We start from the raw sequence: 22,765 nt of genomic DNA, 5'->3' as shown, positions 1-22,765 counted from the left end.
TCCCACGTCTGGAAAAGTTTCTAGTGGGTTAAACGACGAGCAGCGTCGGTATTTCCTGGAGCCCGTGAAGGCAGCACGCTGCTCCGTCTGCTCTGCGCTCCGGACGCGTCACACTCGGCTCGCTGCCTTCTGGAGCAGATCTCTGTACCGGAGCTTTCACCGGGTTTCAGTCCGCGGAGGAAAAGAGAAGTTCTACTTTGTGCTCTCTTGTTTTTTTGGTTTGTTTGTTTTAATCCCGTCATCGAGCCTGAGGGCAGGTCGGCGGTATGGAGCGGAGGTAAGACCGACAGCAGACTTTAACTGAAGTGTGGCTGTTAGTGGGCACAGAGAGATGGACTGGAAGGGGACTCCTGGGTCTTCAATCAGTATGGAAATGATTACTAACTCCCCGTCTGACTCCACATGTTCCAGTTTCTCTCTCCTATCCACGTGTTTACCAACTTTTTTTTTTTCACTTTTTGCTGTTCAGTGATTGTCAGATAATAAAAAATAATAATAATACTAATTTACAATCGGTTGTAGGAAGCTGTTGATCTAACATGTGAAGCGGGTAGTTTATGTGCTGGTTAAACATTGATTCAGGTCTAATAAAGGAGCAGACAGTGGATCTCAGTCTGCTCCCACAGAACACTTTACTGGGAACACTGGTGCTGTCCATCCAGTGCAGCAGCTCTCACTAACATATTCAGAGTTTTCTTGGACTTTGTTAGAAACTTTTAGTGGACTACTCTAGATTAAAAAGTGTTCCTTACCCTCACCAATAAGGTCAACAAAACCGGATGCGAGCTGTTCCAGTGGATTACGCAGGTGTTCCTAATAAAGTGTTCAGTGCTTGTTTACTTTTCATGTTCAGTTTCATAATCAGATTCATGACCAGCCCCTGCCTGCTGCTTTGAGAACCTCGTCACTGCTTTGTGTCGTTACACCATTGGGCGTAATGACTGGGTCGACCACACAGACCGGGCCCAGCTGACGTCGCCCCCGCCGGCCTGTCTGTCCTCAGAGGTTTAACAGAAAGGCGTTTTGCTGCTGCTATCGCTGCACACTCGGCCTCTTCTGTGCAAACAGAGGTCACTATCACTCATGACTGCCTTTTAATAGGCGCACACTGCTCTGCTGTTTACACACTGAGCGGCCGGGCAGAAGCACCAACAGGAGGCTTGTTAGTGGATGTAAACACAGCGTCTTCCACCCTTCTGTTAGTTTGATAAGCAATGCAAACATTATCTTTGCAGTAGAGGCCTCTCAGTGGACAAATGCCCTGCTGTCGTTGGTGGCCATCAGAAGGCTGGTGGAGCTGAAGTTTGTGTAGAAGATGAACGAGTCCAGGAAAAGAAACAGGCTGAAGGATTTAGGTTTGTGACTGTGGATAAGATGTTGGACAGAGAACTGCAGATGTTCACAGACACAGAAGGACTGAACTTTAATGTGCAGGCCCAACACCAGAACACCAGCATGTAGTCCAGAAACCTCCCAGCATGTAGTTTCAACCCATGAACCAACGTTTTGGTGAAAGTACAGCAGAGGAGAGGAGAGCCGTTTGAATTTCCCGCTCTGCCGCCTACAGGGGAATGCATAGCTGTGGAGTCTCAAGGGGGAGCTGGCTGAAGTGAAAAGGCTGTGATGAGAGCATTGTGAAGCCCCAAGCAGCTACAACCACGCCTACCACGGGTTTTGTATTCAGGGAACACTGACATGCAAAGTTCTTGTATCAGATGTCCCCGGCTGCAGCGTGCTGATTGGCTGCACGGTGTCACTGCTCTACTTCTGTTGTGTTGCTATGAAGCTGGACTTTTCCTCCAATCTGCGTCCTGTTGAAAAGCTCCCAGCTAATTGAAAGGAATGAGGCGGTCGGTTTTGGGTTGGAACGGGGAAAGAGATCATGATGTTTGCCATTACGTCTGTAATTGTTCCTGGTGTAATGCTTGGCCTCCTTCCTGCTCCGTCCCTGGTGATCAGAGCCCGGCCTCTCGCTGGGGAAAAGCCTCGCCACAGATACAGTCGGCTTCAGGCAGCAGCTGAAACCTGTCACTGTTCCTCAGGCGCTACAGCCAGAGCTCTGCTGTCTGTGTTTAGCTCTGGCTGATCTGGGTTTTATCTGTCTTATATGCAGCCATCATGAATGGGCTGGTGGCTCTCTTTCCCGGAGCGACGCATGTGACAGCAGAGTTCAGGATTCGTCCAAACGTCCAGAAATATTTACTAGAAACACGTTTGACTCAGTAGTTTGTGCTCATGGGTCACACCGCTGATTTTACTCATTATCATCTTGCTGGTGAAATAATCCGGTTTATCAAAGCTCGTAATGTTTTGTAGTGAGAAAAAAAAACAAAGCAGAAGGCGAACTGAGTCCAGACGGTGGTTGTAGAGATGCATTCAGCTCAGTCAGTCTGTTCCTCAGCAAGAACTGGAGTTTAGTTTGTCTGTCGCTAACATTGGCCTCCAGCGGTGGACCGTATGGTGTCTGCTGCTCTGGGCGCTGCTGTGATGACTGTAACCATCTCCGCTTCGACTGGGAAATATCCTACATGGTTGATATTATCTGAGCAGCTCCATGAGTCTGTGAGCAGTTCAGGAGGCTTCAGACTGGATCCGTAAATTCCTCACATTTACCAAATAATCTGGGCTGAGCATCGTTCAGACCCAGATCAAAGCCCAGATTTCTCCTCCCTCTCAGGAGGGATGAAATGAGGGTAAATCAGCCCTGAGCTCCTGTGGTGTGAGCCCGGCCTACACTTTGGGTTGGAAGCTGTAAATTTATAATTGCAAGCCTGAAATTCAAACTGGAGATGTGGAGTTAAGACGATGTGGCCATTAACCAGGCAGGGGGGCTCTAATGAGAGAGTCGTGGAAAATATAGTAGAATATAGGATTCGGTGTTTCTGGAGTTGGATCCATAACGGGGACTCAGGACGCGTTCCTGAGAACTCAGAATTTCTAAATCTACTCAGACAACTGGGCTGTTTAAATTAGGACAGTTCCTGAAGTGTGGCGTTCATGCACCCTGGATGCTGTGGCATCGTTCAGGCTGCAGGCGTCCACAGACAGCTTTACTCAGGCTGAGTGAATGACAGGTCATCCAGCTGTACTGTGTTGAACTGTTGTGTGTTATATTCTGACTAAACTGAGATAAGACAGACCTTTATATCTGCCGTTTATTTTCCTCGTTTATTGCTGACGTTGTAAATAAACACGTCCTACGAGTTTCCTGTGATCAGCCGTGTTGGTTGTTTGTGAGTCTGGAAGGACTTTGGGTTTTTAATTTGGACTGTTGAGCGTGAACGCTTCCCACCTCCACCATGAGTTATTCTCAGCACAAAAACTGAAGCAGCATTAAAGTGCTGCTTCAGTTTTCATTCTGTTTTAAATGATGTGCCTTGCAATGCTAAATCACTGGCATACCACCTTAATGCCACCTTAAGTGCCCCAAGCCATAAATCTGGTAATTAACATCCCAGAAAGTGATTGCTGAGCCTCTATCGGTCCCACTATCCTTAAACTAAAAGCCTTTTACTCAGCTGGGTTTCAGCAGTGAGTGTGTCGGAGGCAGCGCCGGCGCTGCTCGGCCCGCAGGCTGTCATCTGCTCTGACAGTAAGCAGATGGGAGTCTCTGTCCGTCCTCTGGAGAGTCATGCTTGTCATTGCACTCCTCTTCCTCACGTCTTACAGTCAGTAGAAGCAGTGTGTCAGTGTAAGCCAGCACAGTCAGCCTCCCTCTTCCTCGTCCTGCCCCACATGACACTGAAGACCCTTTCTGATGCCTCAACAGTAAGCAAACAAAGCTGCCTCAGCGGTTCTGAGTGCGGCTGCAGCAGCACAGAAGGAATTTTTCCCTGAGGGGTGAATTGTGGCTCTTTGGATGCTGGCACTGAGGCTGGCTGTTGATTCAGGGCTGATTGTCCAGCTTCATTAAAAACTCGTCACCGCAGACTCAGGATTCAGACGTTTGGTTCACATGTGGTTCATCTGCAGGAGGACAGAACTCATCCTGGATCTGTCCATTGGGTCCGTGGGGTTCACCACCTACTGACAGAATCTCATGTTTACTGGATGTTAATCCCCCAACTTTGCAATCTCAGTTGTGTTTTTTGCTCGTCTTTGAAATGTGTTTGACGTAAAGGAATAAAAGTGAGTGAGGAGGAGTCGATGTCGCCGCCACAGTGGTTCTGAAACACCTCCTCACACACTGTCCCTGTGTGCTCTGTTAAATTAAACCAGCTCCAGAGTAACTTCAGCTTCCCATCAGCTCATTAGTTTTACTCTGGTCTTCATGTTTGCGTTCTAAAGGTACTCAACGGACTGTCAATTAAGTCTGCTGCATGCAGTCTGCCTCCATACTGTCTGTTTACCATGCAGCACAGACAGCCTCTCATTAGGCTGAACCTGATGGTCTGTGGGCCAGGAGCTCTCACACAGCAGCTGTGTTTGCACTGCTTCTCTTTACTCGTCATATTCATAGCAGCACACGTGTGCGTGTCTAAAACGTCATCCTGGTGTCATTACTGCTGATAAACTTCGGCTAAAAGAGCAGCAACTGAAGACACTTTTATTGTATTCATGTTATCTTCCAAATGCACAATGCAGACTTAGCTTTCTTGAACTCAGCTTATTTTGTTGCTGGAGATTGAGTTTGGTAAGCAGTGGCCTACTTTCAGTCGTATTGCAGACGAAGCAGAGCTCAGCCTGGCAGCAGACAGCCAACACAGGCTCTATCTCTCCACAGATTAATCATTCATTTGATTGAATTTTACTTTAAATTGCAGCTTGGGCTTTTTTTCTGGTCTAACTTCTAAAGCAGGTAAAATAAATACGACGTCAAGTCTGTGGAACACATGAAAGAAGTGGAAGGGCTGCAATCGTGACTGTGTTTAGAATCAGTCAAAGGAATGTACCCTGGAATACAAATACAGACCTGATGCGACGCAGCAGTTTTTCCACTCAGACAGGAGACGGTAGTGTGAAGGACTTAGTGAAGTTCCAGATGTGTAGCTGAAAGAAGACAATGATCAACAGATATGACAGGTTCTGGATGTTTTCATCACAGTCCTCACTTGTCAGCTTTTATTAAATGTTCCTGACTTGTTGTTTTGGGTTTTTTCCTCCTGCCTGCTCTGTCAGTTTGGATGTGTCAGGTTTCAGCATCATGAACACACACAAGCTGCTTCTGTTGCTCTGCTAGTTTTCAGAGAGACGGAAGAGTAGGAAGATCTGTCGGTCCGACTCAGGGCGGCGGGCAGCGCCATCTGACGAGGAGGAAAAAGGTCAAATCCAAGATGGACGTGGACTTTAGGGCAGACACCTGACGAGAGCAGACAGAAAACGTTGAGAGGTTTCCTTCTCTGTGGTGACTTTGGCTCCAGTCAAACACATTACAGTTCAATTAATGTATAAAACAGAGAAAAGGGCAACAGATGCTTTACTGCTACGAGTTTGACAAAGTTCAGCTGGAAGACATTGTGGAGGCATCAGGACTGAGTGTTTCCCCGTGCGGTCCAACGGGTTTATTTTATATCTACCCTTCTTATTTCAGTCAGTGAAAAACTCAGGATTTAAACTCTTTTAGCGCGACAGTTTGTCTTTTCATTTTATTTATCTATTTATGTGTTTATTCAGATAGTTGTGTGTGATATCTGGCTTACAGCGTACCGACTGCTCAGTTAAAACAAAAAAAAGATGCTTTCATGAGCAGGTTTATTTCATCTGCTGGGTCAAGTCAACTGACCCCAGAGCACAACAACACTCTGCTACTGTCATCTCAGCACAGGCTGACAGTGTGGGATTTTCACTGAAGATTTCTTTTTTTGTGCAAATGTCTGGAGCAGAGGCCAGCGCCATTGTTCCCTCCAAAAAAATGCACATTGTTTGATTCACTTGATAGCCTTTCCACATCTCTCCAAAGCACAGAAAACAACTGGTGTGTAGTTTAAGGAGCTTACGACCTTTCCCAGACATAGTATCTGATTATCACAGGCTGGGTTTTTGAGAAGGTCGGCTCCTTTTTTGTGTCTTGTTTCGATGGGGTGCGGAGGATACTGGTATTGGATGTGCAGGATTCCATTGTAGTTGCCTGGGAGGTGGTATTTAAGAACGAAGCTTTCGCTTCAAGGAAACCACACATGCATAAAGGAGGGGTTTGCATTAGAATAAAGCTGAAATACACAATGGGACAACTTTGAGCAGCTTGGCTGGGGTTTCACTCGTCTCTGTTCAGTGTTAAGACAGAGCTTATGTGGAGTAGTAAACGGCTGTATGAGGAATCTAAGACGTGTCCTGCCCTCCTTGACTCCTCAGTGTCTAAGAAGCACGGGAAGCTGATCACCTTCTTGCGCTCCTTCATGAAGTCCAGGCCCACCAAGCAGAAGCTGAAGCAGCGGGGCATCCTCCGGGAGAGGGTGTTTGGCTGCGACCTGGGAGAGCACCTCCTCAACTCAGGACATGATGGTGAGTAGCACTGGACAGCTGTGTGACCGTCACCGTCCGGTTAGCATGTTGTGTCCGTCAGCGTGATGCAGCCTCGATGTCTTTATCACACAACTTTAATATTCTCTGGTTCTATTTATGTTTTATCTCATTTTCTTTCATTGTGTTTGTGAGTCCTCTAACAGTGGCCAGAGACTGTTTATTCATGATTCACTTGTTAATACGTTGATGAGTTCCTCCTGATATCTGTTCTCAACACTAATTCTAATAATGTCATATACGGGGTTTTCCAACTGCTCGACTAAAAACTCTGACATTTTGCAGTAATTTGCTTTCTTGTGGAAAGTTGCATGAGAAGATTGATATGAAGTCACAGCCAGCAGCTGGTTTGCTTAGCTCAGCCGAAACACTGGAATCGGAGGGGAACAGCTAGCCTGGCTCTGTCAGACTGTATAAATATCTCTGGAGCTCACTAACTCATCAAGTTAAATCCCATTAGTTTAATCAGATTCAAAAGAAAACAAAGTTTTACGGAGGGGCAGGACTGTTTCTCGGCTGGTGCGGTGACTTCCTGGAGGCTGGCTGGCAGCCTCACAGTAAATCAAGACTTAATTGAAGTGTCTGCGCCCAGATAAGAAGTCGTCCCTGTGACACATTAGCTGATGGTTTCCAGTTGACAGTCACAATGTGCCATCTGAAAGCAGATATTCACCTTGTGCTGCGTGTAGGCCGTAGCTCTGCAGCTCGATGTGGCTGTAATTAAGATGTTTGTTGGGCTAAAGTCTATACGTACATTTATCTGCTACAGACACATTGATTTTCTGAGCGCTCAGCAGCCTGGTGTCTGGCAGGTGAGCTGATGTGATGGTCTCAGTGACGGAGTGGGGGGATAATGGTGTCCTGATTACACTGTAGCACCAGCTCTGACCAGTTTAATGATGCTACTCTGCTGTTGAGCCTTCATCAGTCATGTCACTCCAGTAATGTTGACACCAGTTGAAAACCCCATTTGCTCACGTTCATGCGTCATCTTGTGGACATGACATGTTCTCATCTTCCCGGCACATTAGCTCACAGTGAGTCCTGTCTGCTTTACTCTTGTATGGATCAGCGCTGGTGTTTATGGAGGAAGGAGTCGATCCTCGACCTCTGTACCTTTGTCTTGACATGCAGAGATAAGACACCGTGTCACACTTTGCTGGGTCGAGTTGTTCAGTTTTGTTGACGTTACAGATGAAACTGATTTTGAGGAGTAAAGAAACACGTGATCATGGATTCCACGTTGTAGATGTCTTTCTAAAACATGCTTTATTATTCATTTTTAGCTTGTATGTTGAAAATAATCCTCAGTAAAATTAGTTTTAATCAACAAAACAATTTTTCAGTTTTGGGGTTGTTTTTTTGTTTTTCCAGATTTGAACAGAGAGCTAGACTTCTTTTTTGTTCTCTTGCTGCTTCTTACTAACCAAGACTTTGGTAGAAAGCTCAGAGTAAAAGCAAAAAGCCTCGGCTCTATGAAACCCAGTTGATTTTACTTTTATTCCTGGACCCACTGTGATCTGAGATTCTGTGGTAGCTGAGAAAGAAAGCGCCGGTTGTTTTGTTAACTAGCCTTATGTCAAAGAAATACCCAAAAATGCAAAAGACTTTTCAGAGTAGTGTTCAGGATAACGTCTGTAGTTAGTCGATTAAAGCTGCAGGCTGCGTGTTCTGGTCAATTATTTCAGTAAATAGAACATATTTAGCTCAATGCACACATGAAGTGATTCCACCTGAAATCATCAGGAGTCTTCTGCTTCACCAGCTAATACTTTTAAGGATTCATTTTATGTATTTATTTACTTTTTATCATTGACTTTTGAGGCTATGTTTTCACAGCAATATTTAAGAAAGTATTAAAGATAAAAGCCTGACGTTTGTTACTGTGACAGTCATCAGCAACACTGGACAAGAAATTGTCTCTGATTGTTGGTGAGTTGACAGATTTGAACAAAGTAAAGCTGCCGTCAGCAGCTCCGTCTGTGGTCACATGTTGACAAAAAAATGATGAAGTCATTCTTGGCTTAAAATGGCTTCTCTTGCTGTGTCAACAGTAGAAATATGCTTTGCTCATGGCTACGACGCTTCACAGAAGAAACTAGAGCAGCCTGATGGAGGCCGATGGGTCACCTGGTGAGACAGGGCAGGTGTTAAAGGAACGGCATCATAACATCTGCAGTTTTTATTTTATACGTCCAAGATTATAAACCAGAACAATAAATAAATCAGGGTTTTTACCTTGTGGGACATTCAGAAGAGTAGTTTACCAGATTAAAAACAACATCTCTGAATGCTGTTGTTTTGACTAGAATTTAAGAGGATAAATTCTGGTTCTGTGTCCAACACCAAGTCCACATTCAAACACACACACAGTGCATCTCTGAGATAAGACAACCTCGTGACAAAATCTCCCCGTGTGACGAACTTGAGGAGGATTTATCCGCCCTCTCAGTCGTCTTGTCCGCCAAAGAATGCCAACGAGTTTCCTCAAATCTTGTTTTCTCTTCGGCGATGTGTGGAATTTGTCTGAACAGCTGCTTCGGCTAGTGTCCCACTCTCTGTCATCCTGTGAATGATGTGCGAGCTGTGGGAGGCCTGGGAACCTCCTTCAACGCATACGCAGGCTCCTTATCTCCTGTACACACACACACACACACACACACACACACACACAGATAGATGAACAACATGTCTCTAAGATTCATGGCTGCTGAAGGAGAATGAAGAAGCTCTGTGTTTTTCTGAGGTTTTTCTTTTTTTGTCCGTCCGTCTCGAACACACAATCACTGGCTTGGTGCTTTGAAGCCGCCTCACGCAGACAACAACATGTTATCTCACTGTTTGCTTTGTCCGTAACGTTGCACTGAAGCAGGAAAAAAAGGTTAAAGGACATCCAGCAACTAAAAACTACAACATTGTTGGAACTGCTTGGTATATATTTCTGTATATATCTGTGTCCACTTAGTGTTCAGATATTTCCACCCTCAGCTCCCAAACTGCTCGTTACTCGCACTCAGTGTTCCTACTGAGCCAGAAAAGCTCACATCCTGACCCGACACTTCAAAAAACCAAAAGCCGTCCTGTTCTTGACCCTGTAGCTGGACCGGACAAATATTGACTAGAAGAGGTGACGCGCTGTTCTTTATCTCTGTCGGCAGTGCCCCAGGTTCTCAAGAGCTGCACCGAGTTCATCGAGAAGCACGGCGTGGTGGACGGCATCTACCGCCTCTCTGGAATCGCCTCAAACATCCAGAAGCTGCGGTAAGAGGACGCACGCTGATCGGTGTGCACGGCTTGACCCAGAATCTGATTTAAGTGTGTCTGAGGGTATCTGTGCTGCTTCTGTAGAAATGTTTTCTGTCATAGGGGGAGCTCACGCATCTAATCCCAGCCTGGCTCTCATCCAGAAACTGATATTATACGAATTCCAGCCGGGATTATTTCATCTGTAACAGAAGGAGTGACTTTGACTCTAACAGTTGTTTTCTTCAGCAGCTCTTACTCCCTGATGGTGTCAGAGATCAGAACTGGTACCTCGGTCGCTCTTACAGCTTGTAAAAGATAATGTATGTTTTAAGGACATGCTAAACAAGCATTGTTTTTGCTCTGCTGTTAGGTTTCAAAGGGTAATATATATATATACGAGATGGGATCGTACCCGACCAGCAGGCGTCCTGTCCATTCAACAGTTTGATTGTCCAGCAGCCAAACTCCAGAGAACACAGACGATCAAATAAAACTAGTCTCTCTATTTAATACACCATCGTTTAGATTCTTCCTGTTCTGTTCTGACCTGTTGGGCCATGGACCCGGGACCTCCGGGGGGCCTGTGGTGTCTGTACAGGTCCTGGGGGTTTTCGATTGAGGCCTCTGTGGATTGGGTTGTGTTCCCCAAACCCTTTCTGGACAGTTTGCCTGCTGGTTGAGGCTGATGCCGTTGGTGGGTGTGCCGGGTTTAGATGGATGGTACTCAGGACAGTGTGTGTCTGAGCAGAGTAACGATGGGCAGGCTGGCAGACCGACCCTGAACCTTCACTACATAGGTTTGGAATAAAAGTCATTAAAAATACAGCACCAGTCAAAGTTTGGGCTCACATGTGAACTGAAACTCATTCCAGGCGACGACCTCATGAAGCTGGTCAACACTGTGCAAAGGTGTCATTTTTGAGGAATCCAAAACATGAAGCTGCTGCTGCTTTGTTTACTACACCATTCCATGTGCGGTGTTTCCTATTTTTGGCATCTTGAGTTTGTTTTTTCGTGATAAGTCGGTGTGTTGACTCTGCCTCTGCCCTCCATCCCTTTCATCAGGCACGAGTTTGACTCGGAGCAGATCCCTGACCTGACCAAAGATGTTTACATCCAGGACATCCACTGTGTCGGCTCGCTGTGCAAGCTCTACTTCAGAGAGCTGCCCAACCCCCTGCTCACCTACCAGCTCTACGAGAAATTCTCTGTAAGCAAAGACTCTCAGGATGAAACACTTCTCACAGACAATGTGTGGATACAAGACTGTTAGCTGCTACAGCAGCGTTTGGGTTGTTTGTTGCTTTTTCTGTTTAACAATGCCCCAGAGACATTCCTGGATCCCAGCAGGACTCAGGTTGGGTTTGATTGACAGTCCTGACTTTGAATTTCTGCCTGTTTTCTACAGAAAATAAAAGAAATTCCTCTGGCTTATCTTATAGGAATTCTTGAAATTCATGCTACAGCTATGAGCCACAGACATCCCTAAAATAATAGCATTGCACTTGACACACCCTGTCATTACAAATGCAGCAAACCACTCTGTGTGACTTGGAAATAAAACCTTCTCCAAGCACAACAGAGCCGTCCCCGAGGATGGAGTAAATGTTTGCTGGTTGTTATGGCAGCTGGGGAGAGGAGGGGGGCTTCGTGGCTGCAGACTGATGTCCCCTCTGTGGTCCATGCAGCCGCCAGAACCAGAGGTGTCAGAGAATGAGCTTCATGTTGCTGCACTGGTTCGTCCCACCGTTTATCTCCCTATCTTTGTTTTCCCTCTGAAGGAGGCTGTATCAGCAGCGACGGACGAAGAGCGACTCATCAAAATCCATGATGTCATCCAGCAGCTTCCTCCGCCGCATTACAGGTCCGTGTAGAGACACACTGCCTCCTTGTGGCAGGCGTAGGAACAGCCAGCCTCCAGATGCATTGTGAATTCACGTCAGTTGTGTGTGTCTGCTAGTGTTAGAGTCAAGGCTTTATGTAATGCCACGCTGCATCGAATGGAATCATTTAACAGGTCCCTGCTGACCTTTGCGTTGGTCATGATGAATTGAATTTCCCATCCTTTGTGAAAGCATACAAATGCAAATGTCCAGGTGCCATTCTACAGGGATTTGAGCACACACTGAAACATTGATGCTCCGAAGAAGCACTTCTATCATGGCCATTAGTCTGCACATCACTAGCGGAAGCCAATTAAATCTGAATAAATGAATATTTGATTCCTAGGACTCTGGAGTTCCTCATGAGACACCTCTCCCGCCTGGCAGCGTTCAGCTACATCACCAACATGCACAGTAAGAACCTGGCCATCGTCTGGGCGCCCAACCTGCTGAGGTGAGAGGTCATCCTGCTCTGCAGAGTGCTGTCTGGATGTATGCTTTTCATTGTGCTGAACACACTGCACACGATCACCTTAAAGTCTTCTCTCAACACTCAGCTGAAGACTTCCAGTTCCCTGTAATTCTATATGACTGAGTACATCTGTACATGATTCTAATGGTCTTCGTAATTTGATGTCTGTGTGGGTTTTTCATACTTCACACCCTAACAAGTTCTTAGGCTTGAATCAGCTTTGATGATAGGCTGCAGAAAATACCCTGTCTGCTGCTTGGAATGAGTCATTCAGCCTGAGCTGACAGATGAAAGCAGCTGTTTGTGGGAGGACGCTGTTCAGCATCAACTCAAATGCTTCTCTAAATTATTTCACACAAGTTGTGTAACTTTAAATCTAACCACCATTCCTTTTTATTTCATTCTTCTTCTCTCCCTGTTGCTTGCTGTTTGTTGTCTTAGATCGAAGCAGATCGAGTCTGCGTGCTTCAGCGGCACGGCGGCCTTCATGGAAGTCCGCATCCAGTCGGTCGTGGTGGAGTTTATTCTGAACCATGTGGATGTGCTCTTCAGCACTAAACTGAGCTCACTAATTAGAGAAGGAGCAGGTAAATACAGACTCTAGACGGCTGTGTAGACTCTGCCAGATATACTGTGTACTTCACCATTAATCTCATGACTTCCACATCTCCAGGTCACAACTCCTTGTCAAGGCCCAAGTCCCTGCTGGTTTCATCACCCTCTACCAAACTCCTGAGTCTGGAGGAGGCTCAGGCCAGGACTCAGGCTCAGATCAACTCTCCAGTCACTGAAGACAGCAAATACATCGAGGTGGGCGAGGGTCCAGCTGCCCTGCAGGGCAAGTTCCACACTGTCATCGAGTTCCCCACCGAGAGGTCTGTTGGCTCCTCCTGCTCTCATGTCATATTTTGTCCTCATTGTACCGAATATAAAATGTAAATTAGACATTTTTCAGAGCACAGCTCCAGAGTGTACATGTAGTGACAAACCAAGCAACAGTCAGCTGACAGTAAATAAAACTCCTGGAATGTGTCTCCCTCTGCTGGAGTCCTGCTCCTCGTTCAGCAGGTTGAACCCTGTCTGTGGACATGATCGGATTTTACACATGGAGAGTTGTTGAGATTGTTCAAGTTCATGAAGCTAACTGCCTGCTCGTCTGCCACCATTGTTAATTATAGGAAGAGGCCTCCTATTAAATCCAAGAAGTCTCCTGTGGGTAGTTGGCGCTCTTTCTTCAACTTGGGAAAGTCTTCCTCTATGTCCAAACGCAAGCTGCACCGTAACCCCAGTGAGCCCAACGAGCTGAAGGCTATGGCTCTGGCCGGTGAGTCCTCACTTCACAGCTAACATGAAAACAGTCCTAAGCAACTTTGAGTTGTGCAACAACAGAAGCTTAATTAAGGCCGATAGTGATGCGTGCTAATTGTGGTGTTTCAGGAGGCAGAGGAGACACGGCAACATTAAGGTCGGCCAAAAGTGAAGAGTCACTGAGTTCCCTGCACAATGTTGAAGGTAATCATCTGTGTCCTCCAGCTCACTTTGACTCAGCATAACGAGCTTCATCAGTCAGTGCTGCTCATAGCAAATTACAAATCCTCTTCCTGCAGCGTGGCTGCTGTTACACAGAGGATATTATTTCTGATTATGTTCTTTTCCTCCTTCAGGGGAGTCCAAGGTGTACCGTCCTCGGCGGCCGCGCTCCAGCAGCGATGCTCTGTCAGCCTCCTTTAACGGGGAGCTGCTGGACAGCCGGCAGCACTGCAACTCCTACGATAACCTGGACGCCACAGAGGACAGCGATGGAGACGACGGGCCCATCTGTGTGCCTGCCCTCATCTCACCTCCCCGCTCAGCAGGTGAAGATGTGGACCTCAGCCCGCCAGACATTGGCATGGCCTCCTTGGATTTTGACCCCATGTCTTTCCAGTGCAGCCTCCCAGACACCTCCTACGCCTTCCCCTTAGATGACTCACCGTCCGGGGCAGAGGGCTCCACGTTAAAGAGGAGCCCTGGCAGCGTCTGTGGCAAGACCAATGGCTCTGACCTCATCTCTGCCTCCTTCCTGGGCAGCTTAGCTTCGCCCTTGTTGTCCACAGACTTCAGCCTGGCTGCTGGAGAGAAAGCAGAAAGCAAGAAACTGACCACTTCTTATTCCTACACTGATAAACCTACACAGGCTGTGTCACCTATTAAATGTGGAAAGTCCACCAGTTTGACACCTTTTGCCACTTCAGAGCTTTTCTCCACTAAGACGCTTGACAAGAACACAGCCGGACAGGTTGTCTCTCCGCAGCCATTATCTCCTCCGTTGATACCCAAGGACTCTCCTCCCCTGATGGGCAGCGTGCTGCTGAGGGCAGCCGAGCCGTCGCTTAGTGAAGCTTTTCAGATGGAACTGCACTCTAAGCTGGCAGCCTTCGACAGCGTGGACAGTCGAGAGCTAAAGGGAGACGACAGCGTGCAGCAGGCCCCGGCTGCCAGCAGTCAAGAGCACCAAGGTAGGATCAGAGATCCACCTCTGTAACGTTTGGCTTGTTGTGTTTCCACTGTAGTTTAAAAACAACATGATGTGAATGTGTTTCCATGAGGGTTAGTGTGCCAGCTCTGCATGGATTTCATCTTAAATCAGTGTTTTCTCATGATGCCTGAGCTTCATTTTTCCTCTCATTCCCACTCTTGAAGCACCTTAAACCTGCCTGCCTGCTGTCTCCATCACCTACTCGTTCATTCACTCTTCAACTATAGACCCCTTGTGTTTCTGTGTTCCTGCTAGGAGTCGTAGCTCCGGACTCTTCAAAGGACCTCACCCCTCGTTCCCTCAGCTCTACAGCTCCCACCTCTGCCCCTCCTCCTCCACCTCCTAAAAATGCTGCCCGCATGTTGGCCCTGGCCCTCGCTGAGTCTGCCCAGCAGGTCTCTATTCAGTCTCAGTCCAGGTCCTCTGAGCCTCCCACGCCGGTGTCCCCTCTGCAGCCACAGGAGGCCTGTAGCTTCCAGGACTTTCCATATCCAGTGGTCCCACATTTCCAGGCTTCCCCAGAGGAAGGAGCAGACAGAGGAGGTTCCCCACCACCAAGCAGCACCTCTATGACTGTCATCACAGCCTCATCTTATCCCTCTGCTTCCAGTCCCCCTGTCACACAGCAACCACGAGAACTAACCAGCACAATTACCAAGCCATCCGACAGTGCCAAGCCCTCTGCAGCTCCAGCTGGTGCGCAGCCAGAAACAGACTCCGCCTCACCAGACACTCCACTTTACAAGTGTGCCCCCCTCTCCAGTTCAACCAGCTTGACTTCTCCAACCAGGAAAAGTCCAGAAAGGCAGCAGACTGTCACAGGACCAGCCGCAGTTCACACCAGCTCATCCAGTACCACTCCAGCCACCACCCCCAGTGGCAGCTGCAAAGACACTGGACTCTTCCCACAGCCTGAGGTAAATGTCAGATCAGTCCCATGTGTGGATTGTGGGCAATATCATTTTGATATTTGGATTTTTTTTGCTTTTGTAAGCAAGCAGCTAGCATTGTAGCATGAGCCCACTGCCTTAAAGGGATAGTTCAGTGTTTAAAGGAGTGGGTAGGATTATGTGCTTTTTGACAGTTTAAGTTTAGTTTAGTTCCTCTTTGGGGCCTAAAACTAATTTCTCTAAAACATTTTTTCACTCCTGGGAAATCTCTATTTTGAATTGGAAAAAAAAAACACCTTATTTAGGGTTCAGTAACTCACAGCACTGAAACGTTTGATGACAATATTGTTTCCAGCAGATCCAAATGACTGACTGGCTCCAGCATAGGCCACATTTTTATTGGCCTGTAAACAAAACAAAAACTAAACAAAACAAACAACAACCATACATATATATAGTAAGATATTCGCTACTGAAAATACAGCCTTTGGTCAACATTTATCTAACATCAGTAGAAAAGTAGAAGCAATACAAACATGTTCAACACACAATGAGGATTTGTGGCTTAATGCTGCTGCTGTAGGAGGAGCTCAGGAACCACAGCAGACAGACTGGTAACACTGGGCAGCATCCAGCACAGGTGTGTGTGTGTGTGTGTGTGTGTGTGTGGGGGTACAACTGTTGTTCCCCTATGACTGTTCTCAACTTGTGTGTTTTTTTGGTTTTCTTTTTTGCTCCAGGTCAAACCAGAAGAGACCGCACCTCCCCCAGTCCTTCCAAAACCATCAGAACAGCCACCTCCAACAGCTCAGAAGCCCAAAAAGCCTGCCGTCTCACTGCCCCAAAACCAAACACAAGCTCAGCAGCAGAGCCAAGTCCACATACAGCCTCATCTTCCAACTCAGCCTCCGTCTCAGGCACAGCCTCATCCTGCGGCACAAACTCACATGCAGTCCCAGACACAAATTCAGCCCCAGTCCCAGCTGTCCAAGGCCAGCGCCAGAGTGGCGCCCACCTCCGCTGAGCCTGTAGAGAAGCCTTGGGAGGCCATAAAGCCAGTACAGCCCTGTACAGAGTCTGCAAAATATCATGACTCCTATGGACCCACACCTCCAGCGCCTCCTGTCCGCACCATCGAGAGCAAACTGGCCACAGCAGCACTCAGCCAAAGTGAAGCCTCCTTCCACGTCCTGGCTGAAGGCCCTCCACCCAGCCATCTGGAAGACGCTGTGCCTCACCATCCTCTTTCACCTCGTAAATCTTCCACACACCAGCCAGCCTACCTGTACCATGCTAAAGGAGAACAGCCTGTCTTAATTGAACCTCCAGGAGCTGCTTACTACCACCAGAGGCCTGTTCCTGTGGGCCCACAGTCCATGCCACACCACTACCGACCAGACAGCGTCCCTCCACACTCCTACGTGTCCAAGTCTGAGCCTCAGATACCTTACAGTGCCCGAGTAGATAACCGATACAGCACTTTAGGCCCCAGGTCATACCACTACTCCATGAAGTCCAGAGGAAACCCCCGGAGTGTCTACGTATCTCCGGGACCAGGGCATCAGGGTTACAACCATGACAGAACCCACGGCTATCCCACCATCCGCAGAGTGCATTCACTCCACGTTCCTTCCACTATTCGCTCAGTGCCCATCCAAAGGACTGAAGTTCCACCAGATGATGACATGTTCTTCTACCACCGGCCTGTGTATCAGTGCAAAGCCTACCAGCAGCCCCAGCAGCAGTCCTCGCAGGCCGACTACCACGTCACCCAGCTGCAGCCTTACTTTGAGAACGGGCGGGTCCAGTATCGCTACAGTCCATACTCTGGTTCAAGTCCTCTGGAGGCCCCTTACTATGACATTGACCCTTACGGCACTATAAGGGTCCGGCATTTCCACACCTACGGCAGCCGAGAGCCCGGAGCCGCTGCTGGGCGACCGGGTGGAAAGGCGACTGGGTACCACTACCTCGCTCGCCACGTTCTCCCGCCTGGTAAGGAGCACAGCTTTGTGAGCCGGGACATGCCCCCTGGTCACGGGGCCAAGGAAGCTGCTGCTTACCTTGCCTGGGACCCAGAGGAGTCAGAAAGGCTTCGCATGCACTCCATCCGCAGGGAAAGCAGGGCCAGACTGAAGATTAAAGGCCCTGTCCTGTCGCAGTACGACAACGTGGGCTTGTTCACACCAGCAGATATATCAGGCTATGAAACCCTGCACCTGCGCAGTAAATCTGACCCAGGTAAAGCTGTGCTGGTCGCGACTGAGAGCAAAGACGGCCGCTACCTCCCCAGACACATGGTGTCCGATCCTGACGTCCTCATGTACATGGAGACTGAAAAGCATGTCGGCGCAGTGGGCGACAAGTCAGACGGGCTCTCCAAGCAGAGCGGCTCCAAGAAATGCCAATCATCTCACTCCCTTCCTGCTACTCTGAGCCACAGCCTCTCCCATCAGCAGGAGAGCGGCCGTCACGAGGCCAAGTACGAGACTGGAGACGACAAGCTGGGAGGAGACAGCGGCAGGTCGAAACACTGGCAGCAGGAGTATTCCAGCAAGAGGAACTTCCAACCACGTTACGAGTGCCCTGATTCTGACCACCACCAGAGTAAAGTAAAAACATCAAGCGGCTACCACAGTACAGACGACCAGCCGTCGGCTCCCAGGGAGCAGCTCCCTCGCTCCAAGCCGGAGCGATCACACAGCGTTCGAGAGCAGCAGCACTACAGCCAGGGCAAAGCAGACCTGGACAGAGACTACTCATATCAGAAACACGGCACTAAAACGGTGCAGTCCCACTACGATAACTTGGACGATTACCACCCAGTACCTCAGCCTCAGGCCCCTGTTCAAAAACGTGGAGGCTCCAGCACCTACCCAGCCCCAGGATTCACAGTGAGCCACAACAACAGAGCGTACTCCACAGCACTGGGCCAGGGAGCCTTCATCCAGACTGAGCTGGCCATGCAGAGGCCAGAGACAGAGATACGTACAGAATGAAGCATTTAGTGGAAATTCTCTTTAGCTGTGTAGAAGAAAGACTCTAGCGATGGTTGAGCAGCCTCTGCAGGACAGTGGACTGTTGTATCACCAATATTTTTGCTTCTCTGTATTTTTAATGAATTGTAAAGAATATTGTAAGACTTTTTACAGAAAGTCCTGAATGTACCTGATATTATTGTCCATGAGGTCATGTTCTTGTGATTGATTGAGGCAGTAACCAGTCATAAATGTATACGACATGAAAGACGTGAGGTACTTTTAACAGGAACCACAAAAATGTAAAATATATATACTATATATATATATATATACTATATATATATATATACGGATAGAATGACTAGTAAAAAGGGATTTTTAGTTGTATTTGGTTTTTCTGTTTGTTTTTTTAGGTGTGGCGCTGGGTATGAGCATCAACTGGGACTAAGGTTTGCATTTTAGAAATGCATGCATTCTCTATCTCTTACAGAACAGTTCTGTGTACTTCTCTATCCGTTGCGTTCTTTCTGGATGTTACAGCACAAGTAATGAAAGGAGGACACACGTAGGTCACCACACGCTGATACGTACACAAGCCGGCGGTGCAGTGTGTCCACGCTGAGGAGTTCGGCAGAGCGCGAGGGTGGATGAGGGTCTGCGATGGGTTCTTTTGAGTTCATGTAGTGGTTATCAATGTCTTATTTTCTCTGTGACTGTGCCATTTTTATGTAACTTTGCTATAAACAGATTTCAATGACTTCTAATGGAATGTTTTGGTACTTGTCAGTTCTTCATTAGAAGAGGGACCAAACGACTTGGCACAGTTCTTGCACATATGGGATAAAGTCGGAAAGGTGGACGAATGCCTGTTGTAGCTTCAGAAGTGTAGGAGGTTATTTTTATTTCCTTTCTTTCATCACGTTCGTGGTACTTTGGTAAACTGGACTAACTGAATAAAGCTGAAGGCAGTGTCCTCTCGAACAGCGTGGTGAAGAACACGTCGCCGCTGCTTCGTGGAAATCTCTGTGATGAGCCTTAACTTGTGTTCCTACAGGCCCTTTTTTCTGTCATTGTCAAGTCCATTGTCATAATGCACAAACATTGCGATGTCTAGGTTTAAGATCACTTCTGATGATTCTTGACAGTTCAGGGTTGACAGGTTATTTAGTTTCGTATCACCTCACCGGTTCTGAATTTAAAACGACGAGGGAGGGACATGTTTTTTTAGGGGGCCATTTTTTCAGGCTGGAAATTAATGTATAGTACATTCATCTGGTATTATACGACACACCCGTCTGGGTTAGCATAATGGATGGATTACAATATGTTTCAAATATGTCTAAATCCAGGTTGTACTCTGTAACTGTTTGACTTCTATATCGCTTGCAGGTTTTGCTCCTCTTGCCTTATCTAAACCTCTACCTGTTCAGATGGGGCGTTGAAGTAAGGCACTGTGTACTTGAATGTGAAAACACTCTTGTCTCAAACTAGAGGTATCTAAAGTCAGATATAAAATAAATAAAACTGTTCAGGAATAGCTAGAATCCATGGCTTTTACTATGTGGATATGCATGATGTTTGTAACACACCTCACAGCTCGCTGAGAGGGAACAGCGTTAAACATTGACATCAGAACCTACTGAAGGGGTTTCAGTCAGCTGAGAAGGACGTTTCTATGTATTTTTTGTCCTCTGAATCAAAGATCTTATCCTAAGTTTATCCTAAACCATTACTGACATCACAGTAGAGTGGTGTGATCCCAAAGTGCTGCTCTGAGAAAATAAAGTGCTTAAACCTAAAGATCCTGCCTCCGGCCAGACGGCCTATTTTTATCACCAAAGGAAAAGCATGCTGACAGATCTCTGTTTGTGCCACCGTCATGTCCAGGTTATGGGATGAAACAGCTCGTGTGCACAAAAAACAGGACTGAAACCTTCATCCAAGTCCACTAGATCTGCCTCAGCTCTAGTGCATGCTCCCTCCTCTTTATCCTGTCGCCACTACCTCTTGGTCACGTGCAGACGAGACCCATCTCCACCTTTCAAAAGGCCTCTCTGTAGTCACCTGATCCGTGCTTTCCACCCACCGAACTAAAACGGGTGCAGACACATTTTTCTAAACTTCACTGCACCCTGGTTGTAGTACTGCAGCTGTAGCACTGCTGTCAAACTTCTGTGTGTACAAACCTTTGCTGCCCACTTCCTTATCCAGAGACCTCCGTACGGACCAGTTCTAGACAAGCTGCAAAGTCCTCCTCACTACCTTCAGTGTCTTAGCTCCTCTGTACCTCGCTGATCTCATCCACAGCTCACCTGTTCAGACTTGCTTTCCAATGAAAATACTATATCTCTGCAGGATAGTCCATAATGATGCTCCTACTGACTTCTTATCTGCACCAGAGCTGATGAACATGATCCCCCCGCAACAAAAGTTAGAAGAAGGTTTCTCTATATCTCTATCAATAAATAGTTTATTTCATGATGTAACTGCACTGTGTTGGATTTCTCCTTTAAGACAAACGACTGGTGAAAGATAGACGAGCTGTTTAAACTTCACATAGACATCTGTGGTTATACGAGTCTAACATTTAGTTTCCAAAGCGTCCACTGATGCTTTACATTCTATTTTCCAGAGAAGTAAAAGCGAGGGAACACAAAACAAAAGACTCTCAAACTCAAATTGCTGCAAATAAAGAAGTCACCGTTCTACCTCCAGGGCAAATACATGATGTGAAGCCCCGACCTCTGGAGGAAGTTTGCTTCAGTTTTCCTCACATGTCACATCTCTTTCTGTCTTTAGTGAGGAGTTTAGACTTGAACTTGATTTTTTTTTTTTGCTGTTTGGGAAATCAAAGGCCTGCAGCTACCTAAACTAAGTGTTTTGGTTCAGACATGTCATTAGATGGCATCCCACATGTTGACTACTAAGTGATCTGTGCTGTGATGTGAGGCTGTGAGAACACATGAACAAACAGAATACCGTATAAAAGAGAAGCTGCATATGAATCAGGCCGATGGGGGCCTTAACAAATGATTAGAAAAATAATTTAGCTTCTTCAGGGCCGAACATTCATCCTAACATGAAGGTCTGCAGTGAATCAAAGCAGTTTTTAGCTTCAGTGTTCACTCCAGCATGAGTGATTTCAGCATGTATACTTAAATCTTATCCACATCAAACAGAATATGTGTAGAACTGATGCCACCACAAGACGTGAACCTGTGAGGATGGCGTTGACGTGCCAGCCTGAACCTTGCAGCTCTGCCATAGGTTGGCTTTCCGTCCTCTTTCATATCCTGACCAGCGATCAGAGACAGAAGTGATTCTGCTTGATGAATAATGAAACATGTCAGATTGATCTAACGGCAACGACTACATTAAAAATTCTTATTGTGATCTCACATGGATCAAATAGTTATTCTGAGTATATTACACGTCCATAAATACGAACATGCCTGTCACTGTCAGTAAGTGCATCTGTTTTAATATCTGCTGCTGAACTGTGTGATGTGTGAACATATCAAAGTATACCATTGGCATGAATATTCAAGATTTCTGTTTAAATTCAAACTGGATGACTCCTGAGAACAATATCCACTTCCTGTTAAAAACACACGTACGTGAGACGTCTGCTTCAGTGGACACTAAAGAGTAAATAATAGTTGCTTTATAACGACGTCTTTCATATAAAACTAAATGTTTAATCTTAAAAAGGGGAATCATGTTATTTTGGTCAACTCATACTTGTGCACAAGACGAACTTTATTTCCAAACTTTGATGATAGTTTAACTTTAGCTGCAACATAAATATTACATAACTCACACATAAAGTACTTTTTAAAATGGTTTGAATATTAACAATCTATAAATCAAGCATCTAAATCATTTCATCTATGAGAGGGAATCAAAAGAAATGGTGCTGAGGTACGTTGATCACTGACAACACAAACTAAGCCTCTGTGGGTTTTGCTTACATTAGAATGTGTTCATATGAAGTGTTTTACTGTTAACAGGAGTCATTGTGGAGGTTTATTCATCAGACTGGACAAAAACATCACAGATATTCTTCCTGTAAGACGTGAAAGTGTCACAGAGAACATGTCTGTGTGCTGCGTAGCAGGAAGCCCCCCGCTGGTTTCAATACTCTGTTATGTCACATGTTATTATCAGCTTCTACAGGCTCCTACAGGCTGTGGTCGCTGCTTCCAGGTTTTCTATGTGAAAACTAGAGCAGCCCTGATTATTGGTGTTTGGACATTTTTTATTATTTATCGTTCCCAAGATGTGTGTGTGGCTATAGCCATATGTATCTCTATATA

At 46.6% G+C, this 22,765-nt stretch overlaps 1 protein-coding gene across 3 annotated transcripts in view; it reads left to right on the top strand.

The window, feature by feature from the left end:
- arhgap32b (Rho GTPase activating protein 32b) overlaps positions 1 to 20,249 on the top strand; it is an 81,024-nt gene extending 60,775 nt beyond the window's left edge. For 2 of the 3 annotated variants that reach the window (XM_008282639.1, XM_008282638.1), the window contains 12 exons: positions 6,292 to 6,441; positions 9,618 to 9,720; positions 10,771 to 10,915; positions 11,487 to 11,569; positions 11,935 to 12,042; positions 12,502 to 12,647; positions 12,734 to 12,935; positions 13,239 to 13,384; positions 13,498 to 13,572; positions 13,725 to 14,558; positions 14,834 to 15,495; positions 16,209 to 20,249. In XM_008282639.1, the coding sequence (XP_008280861.1) occupies positions 6,292 to 6,441; positions 9,618 to 9,720; positions 10,771 to 10,915; positions 11,487 to 11,569; positions 11,935 to 12,042; positions 12,502 to 12,647; positions 12,734 to 12,935; positions 13,239 to 13,384; positions 13,498 to 13,572; positions 13,725 to 14,558; positions 14,834 to 15,495; positions 16,209 to 18,467 (4,913 nt within the window). In that variant the 3' untranslated portion in view covers positions 18,468 to 20,249. Of the gene's footprint in view, positions 1 to 110; positions 278 to 6,291; positions 6,442 to 9,617; positions 9,721 to 10,770; positions 10,916 to 11,486; positions 11,570 to 11,934; positions 12,043 to 12,501; positions 12,648 to 12,733; positions 12,936 to 13,238; positions 13,385 to 13,497; positions 13,573 to 13,724; positions 14,559 to 14,833; positions 15,496 to 16,208 lie in introns of those variants that run through there. The other variant, XM_008282640.1, reaches the window with a different exon arrangement.
- Positions 20,250 to 22,765: the final 2,516 nt, after the last annotated feature.

The sequence above is a fragment of the Stegastes partitus genome, unplaced genomic scaffold (genome assembly GCF_000690725.1).
Source record: "Stegastes partitus isolate 25-593 unplaced genomic scaffold, Stegastes_partitus-1.0.2 Scaffold280, whole genome shotgun sequence".
Classification (NCBI taxonomy): domain Eukaryota; kingdom Metazoa; phylum Chordata; class Actinopteri; family Pomacentridae; genus Stegastes; species Stegastes partitus.
This window is presented reverse-complemented; position numbering and strand designations above follow the sequence as displayed.